At 39.5% G+C, this 8,451-nt stretch overlaps 1 protein-coding gene and 1 pseudogene across 1 annotated transcript; both read right to left on the bottom strand.

Moving 5' to 3' along the window:
• Nucleotides 1-5,768: 5,768 nt before the first annotated feature.
• LOC119642063 (STAM-binding protein-like) lies at nucleotides 5,769-6,615 on the bottom strand (the record flags this gene model as incomplete). Its single annotated transcript, XM_038041034.1, is given in 3 exon segments — nucleotides 5,769-6,068; nucleotides 6,133-6,531; nucleotides 6,533-6,615. Coding segments are annotated over 3 exon segments (579 nt in total), but the record flags the coding sequence as incomplete, so codon positions are not given.
• Nucleotides 6,616-6,974: 359 nt separating this feature from the next.
• Nucleotides 6,975-8,168, bottom strand: LOC119642062 (annotated as a pseudogene).
• Between the last annotated feature and the right edge of the window lie 283 nt (nucleotides 8,169-8,451).

The following is an 8,451-nucleotide window of genomic DNA, read 5'->3' as shown; positions in this document are numbered from 1 at the left end:
CCAAAATACAGGATATAAAACCAAACAATAAATTAGTAACAATTCTTAATTATCTATAGTGTCAAATTTAAAAAAACAAAATTTATTTATAATGAGGCAATCAAACATTACTCACGCATATGAGAAATTGTCCTACATTAATGTAAACTCAAATATATCAATAAAGGTATGGAAAATAGGAAACTATCCAGTACACGACAGAATTTTTGATCGACAAGAATGATGCAGTACATGGAAGAAAAGTGGGTTTTTTTGAGGGAGATATGGAGACATAAGAGCGAAGAGTGACGAGAGTAACCAAAACTATGTTCCGACTTCTGAAAATATTATTGTGGTAAGAATGGGTAATTTTGGTTTCAGCAAAAATATTTGCAAACTTGGTATCATCTAGGGTTTTCCTATTCCAAATCATCGATCTTTCAAGCCTTCTCGCATTAACTAGGATGATGCGACAAAAGAGTATGGTGCCGGACGAAAAAAAGGATGTGAGAAAGTTGCTTTGAAAAATAGTCGGTGAGTTGATAATTCAGCGAATATCAGATAGGAAGGTAGTTCTTGTTTTATTTACTGAAAGCATAAGTAGTACAAAAAATAAAGTAAAATAAAATCGAAGGAAAAAAAAAAATGTGCTGAACAGAATCTAGCGCCAATGAAGCGCCCAAGTTCTTCTCGGTCGATCGGAATAGAAAAGAAAACATAAAATCTTCATAAAATCGTATTTGAGTTTACAATATTTTTTGAAAATGTTTAAAGCAAATATACTTTGTTGTACGAACAATGAAAAATTCTAGTTTGCTTGAAATTAAACAAAAAAAAATCGTGCCAATATATAAGTTAAGGACCATCCTAACAAAAGCATTAATTTCGCGAACTACTCTAATAAATAAAGTAAGTAAGTATAGAATTTCATAAACAATGAGCGTCATATGAATTCATTGTAAACATTTCTCACCAACCTCACATTGCACCCTACTATAAATACTTCCCTCCAATTTCGTATTGCATCCTACTATAAACATTATTTTAAAAGTGCTGACTGTCAACCGTAAGGCAACCCAAAGGTTTCCTATAAGATAATTGGTTGAAACAAAATTAGTTCATTACTAGACATCGTCTGTGTTAAGATCCAAAAAATTCCTCATCCCGAATAAAAAATTATAAAATAAAAATTGTTAAATAAAGAGAAAATAAAATTGCGTTTTAATTAGAAGAAAAACCCAATCAACACAAAAGTAAAAAAAAACTTATTTAACTTATACAATCAACACCAGCACAACCAATTAATAAACAACCATCAATTTATAACTAAAGGAAAGAAAATACTCGACCACTCTCGGGAACTCTAATCCGGGATTTTATTTTTGCAAACCATGTTCTTCCGATAGATTGTTCTCTTACTTGTCTGTTCTCGAAGAATATCAATAAAATGCTGTTGTTCTATTCAAATTTTCTTGCGTCTTGTATATGCGGGCTTGTGCCTTTGCAAAAGTAATAGAAACAAGAACAACATCACCAGCAACAGAGCTCAATGTGTGGTTAAAGAAAGGAAAAACGGAGAAAAATTTTCAAAGTAAGTGTTGAATCGCGCGGAGAATACAGAGGATTGGTTGTGCCTATAAGTAGAGGACTCCATCCGATACTTTCCTCATCGCCTTAGAAGATCATTAAAGCGTATGCATATTCACTATACACTAAATATAAACGACACAAGTGGAGGCAATAAAACCAGCAAATAAAGAATCGTTGCTTTTATGAATAATGGAAGAAAAATTTTAACAATTGTCTTTCTCAGGCCTTCTTGAAAATAGGATTTGGAAGTTAACCCCGTGGGAAATTTATAGGAGAAGGAAAGCATTTTAGGGAACTACAGAGGCGTACTCGTTGAAATACATTTCCACGTCCTGACCTGAATCGCTGCACAAAAAAAAAAGGGAAACGGGGAAGAAGCAATTCAAACAAAATCAAACACCCGCTATAAGAATAAAAACTAAATAATAACTAATGAGCAACAAAATTCTGATGAATCGAGAAAATTGAAATTCTAAAAACCTAACAGCACTATGTTATAAAATAAATAAAATTATTAGTAACGCTATGAGAGGCAAATATGGGTAGTCGTTCAATGGTAAATAGTAAGTCAAATGAGAATAGCTTCAACTAATAACAAAAAATTTTGATTCAAAAAAAAAAATTAAAAATGAAAAAAAAAAACCTAAACGTAAAACAATGCAATAAAATTCTTAAAGATATAAGTTAAAGCAAAAACGTTAAGCAAGATAGCGAAGTGCCTTTCCTTTTTAATAAAAATTAAATAACACATGCCCAAAAATATAATTTCTTTTGAACTTTAAAATATAACATCTCATAACTTTTTTTAGAAAAAATTTTCCTTTTACAAATACTAAGAAATGTAACATGCGGCCTACATTTTCACGTTGGAAGGCTTCTTATAGGCCAAAGGTTTCACGCATCCCTGTACTATAGGAATAACTGAATTTATTTTCCTTAAATAAATTTCGACCAGGTTCAAAATTCTGCAGACTACTTTTGAAAGCCCTGCTGTTATAAAAACAAAAATTCCAACCTTACAGAAGCATTTGCAAAATCTCTGAAATCAAAATACGGATAAGGAAGCGATAAACTAACTAGTAGGATTGTATACCATTGTTCAAAATTTGACTGAAACTTTTCTGTAACAATGCGATTTTAAAGACCGTGTAAAAGTCTCTGAAATAAAACAAAAACTTGCATACACTGTTGGTCAACGTATTGACCAAAAATTATCAATATTTCAGAAAAAACAATACATTTATTTTTTCAAAAAAGTAATGCAATTCCATACTCATAATTTAAAAGTTTCGTAAAATTGAAAATGTAATAAGAAATTTATGGTAGATGTCTAATTTGTCAATAAAGCAAACTATTTTCGACAAAAAGCAAAACGATAAATAAATAATAAGCGGACTTTTTAAAGACAATTTGAAAAAAAAGGTAAATGTTTCAATAAATAAATATTCGCAAATAATATAAATATAAAGACATTTATACAAATAAACAAATAAGTGATGCAAAAGTAAGATGGAAAAGTAATAAAAAAAATATAACCAAAAAAAACCAAACAAAGAAAAATAATAAAGAAACCAATACACAGATCGCCCAGGGATGTTATTCAATTGTGCTTAGGGGAGCTTGACCTGGACATTGCATTTGTGCAAGAGATGAGGAGGCGCTGCAAGAGATGAGGAAGGCCCAATTCATAAACCGAAGCACAAGCCCGAGGTCATTACACGTCTGTTAGAACTACATACAGATGCCCTCACCAGACAGCGATTGCTCTCTTCAGCATCTCATACGAAAAATGTAGCCGACGGGCTACCACGAATGAGAAGGGATTTTTACACCCATCGTCGAACACCGCACGTACCAGTGACGATACCGGCGCCGACCAGCAAAATGCCACCGGCACCTTACCCAAATAACTCGGCACCAGCTAACAATGCCAACGAAAGCTTCCAGCTCTCCATCCCGGGGCTCAAATTTACCGGCAGGAGAGAGACGCTTGCCTTCATCGAAGAGCTGGCAGAGGCATCCAGGGTCGACAAAGATCGTTTACCCGCTACCATGGTGGTGATGCTACACGACCGGGCCTTAACGTAGTACCGAAAAACCACCAACTCTGGAAGAAGTTCAGGGCTGATTTTATCAAGTTCTTCCTGCCACCACGGCACCTCACCCAACTCGAAGACGACATTTGCCGACGCACCCATCGACCGAAGGAGAAATTTCAAGACTATGCGCTGTCCTTGAAAGACTTGATATGCCCTACCGATGACAGAGGAGAGCCAATCTACATGAACGCACAATCCGAATACCTGTGATACGTAGGCCGTTGTGAATTTACCTCTTTAGCTGGACTAATGGAGCTCGCCAGCGATTTGGAAGCGATCCTAACGGGCAACGCGTCACGCGAAGCTCCCCGCGAAACATATAGTGAACCCCAGACAGGCGCTCGGCGGCGTGATCCACCGAACAACGGGGCACGGGCTCCGGATCCAAGGCCGCAAGAGAGGCAAATGAATACTGCGGCGTGTCGACGATGTGGACAGAGCGGACACCACCAGTAAAATTGACCGGCCCCCCAAAAGCTACACGGCTGAACCTTCGGCCGACGAGGTGTACGAAGTATCAACTGCTGTCGACAGGGAAATTACTGGGGAGCCCACTGCCACCGAGAAGTAATGAGCCCCAAGACATACTCGCCTCGCGAACAGTAGTATCCGCCAACCTAACGAATACACCATGCCCTTAACGCGTAATGCTACCAGACAGATACACTGCGATAGAAACACCAAGTCCTATTCAACATATCCAGCGAAACCACCCCCTGCAACGAGACGCAATGCCCTCCTTTCGTGCCGAAAGTTAAAAACCCGCTTCTCAGCGAAGCCATCCGAGAAGCCTCACTAAGTAGCGATACGAAACAAAGCCCTCAAGCCCACCGAAATCTGCGCCTGCCCCGCAACGAAGCCCGCAAGGATAGGAATGCATCCTCCGAACTCACACTCAGTCGTCCCCAGTGAAGCCAACGGCGCCACGCCTCAAACTTCAATCCACATCTGGTAAAGTCGGAGTCTAAAGTAGCTTACGAGATCAGTCACAGCAAACGAAAAGTAATAAGCGCTGAGATGTACTCGCCTCGCGAACAGTAGTATCCGCCAACCTAGCGAATATACCATGCCCACAACGCGTAATGCTACCAGACAGGTACACTACGATACAAATATCAAGTCCTATTCAGTATATCCAACGAAACCACTCCCTGCAACGAGGCACAATGCCCTCCTTCCACTCAGTCATCCCCAGTGAAGCCAACGGCGCTGCGCCTCAAATTTCAATCCACGTCTGGTAAAGTTGGAATCTACAGTAGCTTACGAGACCAGTCACAGCAAACAGTTAACCGGGTAGGATCCGGGTCCACAGCGACCTACGACACCAGGTACGCGCGTCCGCGGGGCAAACGCGCTATGGATTTGAGGAGGCAATCCCCATTCCAAGTCCTCACACCTAGCCAAGAGTAAGTCAACCAATTACGAGCCCTATAGTGGCCAACGATGACGCATAACTCGTACCTACCAACGCTCCGACATCCCAATGTCTAAAAGTCAGAGGTACATAGAAATAGACACCACGTCCAACGGCACGGACCTACGCTTCTGTGACATCCGCATGAACTGCTACAGCGGGCACCGTTACGACCACCAGTTTCAACGCTGAAGCCCTCTCCCGAGAGATCGAGAAAACCTGCAGGAGGGACGCGTACCGAGAGTACGTGCATCTAGCGGTCAGAACCGTATTAGAGACTAGCAGCGCGTTTACAAGTCCGGTGCAATTCGGAGACCGGACCACACACCTTCACATTTTCGTTATGTCTGGGGCAACAGAAACGTTGCCGCTAGGACACAATTTTCTCAAGCCGTTTGGGGCTAAGTTGCAATGCGCGAACAAAACGGCTGCGTGCCGACCGAGCGGGACCCCGCCCAAGTACCTGAGGCGGAGCCTGCAGGTGAGACGATACGGACCCCGGTGCGTAGAAGGGCCAATGCGTTCCCCGAAAGTCCACAAACTACAACACATGACCATAATACGACTGAGGGGTCGCGATTCAGGCCCCTGGAAGAGAGAGAAGAAATTATGCGTGCCAACACCCATGAGAGCCGAGATCTTCTAATAGAACCATGACGACCCCACAGCGGGACACCTCGGCATACGTAAGACGATACAATGAGTTTGCAGCCGATACTATTGGCCTGGGATACACCGAGACATCGCACGGTACGTACGAAATTGCTTGAGCAGCCAACAATATAAACCACTTCAGCAGAAGCCGGCTTGAATTTTTTGATTTTGATTGATTTGTATATGTTGAGCATGCTAAGAAAAAAACAAAATATATTGGCTTTTTTTTGTATTACTAACCATATATGTTGGGATGAGGATGAAAACCCGTTTCACGACATTCAGCAATAAAATTCAGATCATATGTTGGTGTAAGTATACAGAAACCATTACTGCCGTGTACAAACAAAGTTCGAGTTACAATGAATACAATTTTGCAAGATATTTGAAGATTACGTTTGATAATTTGGCGCACAAACTATGGCTATAGCCTCAGGCATCATTAACTGATGTGAACAGTGCGTATGCAAATCCACCGAATATAGAAATGTTATTTGACTCGGATATGTCTGTAAATTATTTGAACATTCTTTACACAATTCGACTCTTAAAATATATATATAACGTTTTCTACGTATGTATATCCAATCTAAAGTAATTACGTTTTTTTGATCTTGTAAATCAAATATTTCCTCTTCACTCATCGTGGTGCACGAACCAGCATTCCCATATTGCTTCGGTATTATGCCATGCGTAATGTACAGACGATTTTGAGATAAAAGACCGGCCGGTATACGGCAAGCCTCTACATTTTTATCTGTATTCTCCTGCGACAATTTAAGAAACAACTCCATTGTTTTGTGGTATGATAACGGTACGCAAAGAACCCGCCAACAGTGAGTCTGAGCGATTGCATTGTGGCCTTTGGCTGCGATCAAAGGATCAAAGGTCAAGCATCCCCTTGACATTCATCAAGAAAAAAAAAAAAACCCGGAAATAAGTAAAATGAGAAAAAATTGAAATATTTGAAAAAAGAACAATAAATAAAAATAAAAAACGAAAAAATGTCATATAAATACAACTTGAATTTTTTTGCTCATTTTGTACGTTTGTTTTTCTCATCTCGAAAATCCTTTTCAATCGATAATAGGAGATGATAATGGTTCATTAGTTTTTGACGTAATTTCTCGAATTTGGGCATAATTTCCTCTTTGATCAATTTATTAATGATTTTCGTTTCGGCACGCTTTCAAAATCCGGGCCTTTACGTATGTTTTCAACAAACAACGTTAAATACTTCATATATAAAATAAAAGCGTTGTCATGATTGCCTTCAGCCACACATACATTGAAGGTAGATTTAATGCTATAATGGTCGCCAGTATACCCACAATAATAATAGATACCCACTTAAATAATTTCCACTTCGGATGCCATTGTCGAAAAATCAATTGATAAACATTCCTGGCAAACATTGAGGCAGACGATAATACCGAAGAATCAGCGGCGGACATAACCGCAGCACTGACAGCACCTAGCCCGAAGGAGGATACAAAATCCGGTGTCAGATATTGCAAAACCATAGGTAAAATCATGCTAGTTCCTTGTTCGGCTAGAGAATAAGGTCCTTTGCACACAGTTTCGTTCCACACTAGAGAATAAAAACCGTAAGTGATATTGTAAAGAATATCCAATGCTTTTTATTTTATTTACGAGTAGCTTTGGAAATAGGGCCTATCAAAAACGTTGGGATAGCCATTAAAATGGAACCGAAAACAGCTACGTAGGATAAAAGCTGTGCACGACCTGCAGTTTTGCTGGATAGAACGCGTTGAAAGTATAGCTACAATACGACGTGGTAGAAATCAAAGCGGACGTGTTTAACTATACTTTTTTAAGAACCCACCTGCCATGGTATATTACCGAACACTAACATTACACCGTAATATTTGTAAAACTATCTTTGGTTCTGTTCCACTTCACCAGTCCATTCGACCTCCATAGATGACAGACCTTTGACATGTTCGTTAGTACGCTCATCCATAAGCCAATGAATATACAAAATAATTGAATAACATCCATGTAGGCAACAGAGTAAAGACCTCCGAAGAGCGTATAGAAAATGGCCATGCAGGAAGATAAAATCACCGAAGTTTTATGATCCATGTCAATGATAACAAAGAGAGTTGCCCCTAATGCCTCCAAAATACCGGCAGCCCAAAATATTTCACCACATAAAGCCGGTAAAAATAGTAAACCACCGAAGGAATCTTGCAAAGGATCTGTTTTAACGTCTTTTGTCGATTATCCCGAAAATGTCACTTATCGGTCATTGTAAAAATGCACACAAAAACTCGAATCGATTGACCTGCCAGCATAACGTCCTCCTCAGAATCATTGACCGATTCCTTTTTCCGTCCAGCCCATATACCCACATCTAAGACAAGTAAATAGAACATCACTATGCTCACAACGCCCGCAATGTTTGTCATTTCGGTATTGTTGCAGTTGTTAGTGGTGGTGGTGGAGGCAGCGTTATCGTTAGAAGTGCTTTACCCATGTACATACGCAGATTTTTTGATGGTCTAGTCACGTAATAGCCTTTAATTTTAAAAAGCGTACCGCATGCGGTAAACGTTATGATCTTGGTGAAAATCTTTTTCTGTTGTTTTTGTTTTGCTTTTACGTCAAGATTAGTTCGCATTTAACTTCCCTCATCCATTTCGTCGATGAATTTTAATACCTGTTTGTTATGATGTGAAGTTGAGACCATTG

The sequence above is a fragment of the Glossina fuscipes genome, unplaced genomic scaffold (genome assembly GCF_014805625.2).
Source record: "Glossina fuscipes isolate IAEA_lab_2018 unplaced genomic scaffold, Yale_Gfus_2 213, whole genome shotgun sequence".
NCBI lineage: Eukaryota > Metazoa > Arthropoda > Insecta > Diptera > Glossinidae > Glossina > Glossina fuscipes.
This window is presented reverse-complemented; position numbering and strand designations above follow the sequence as displayed.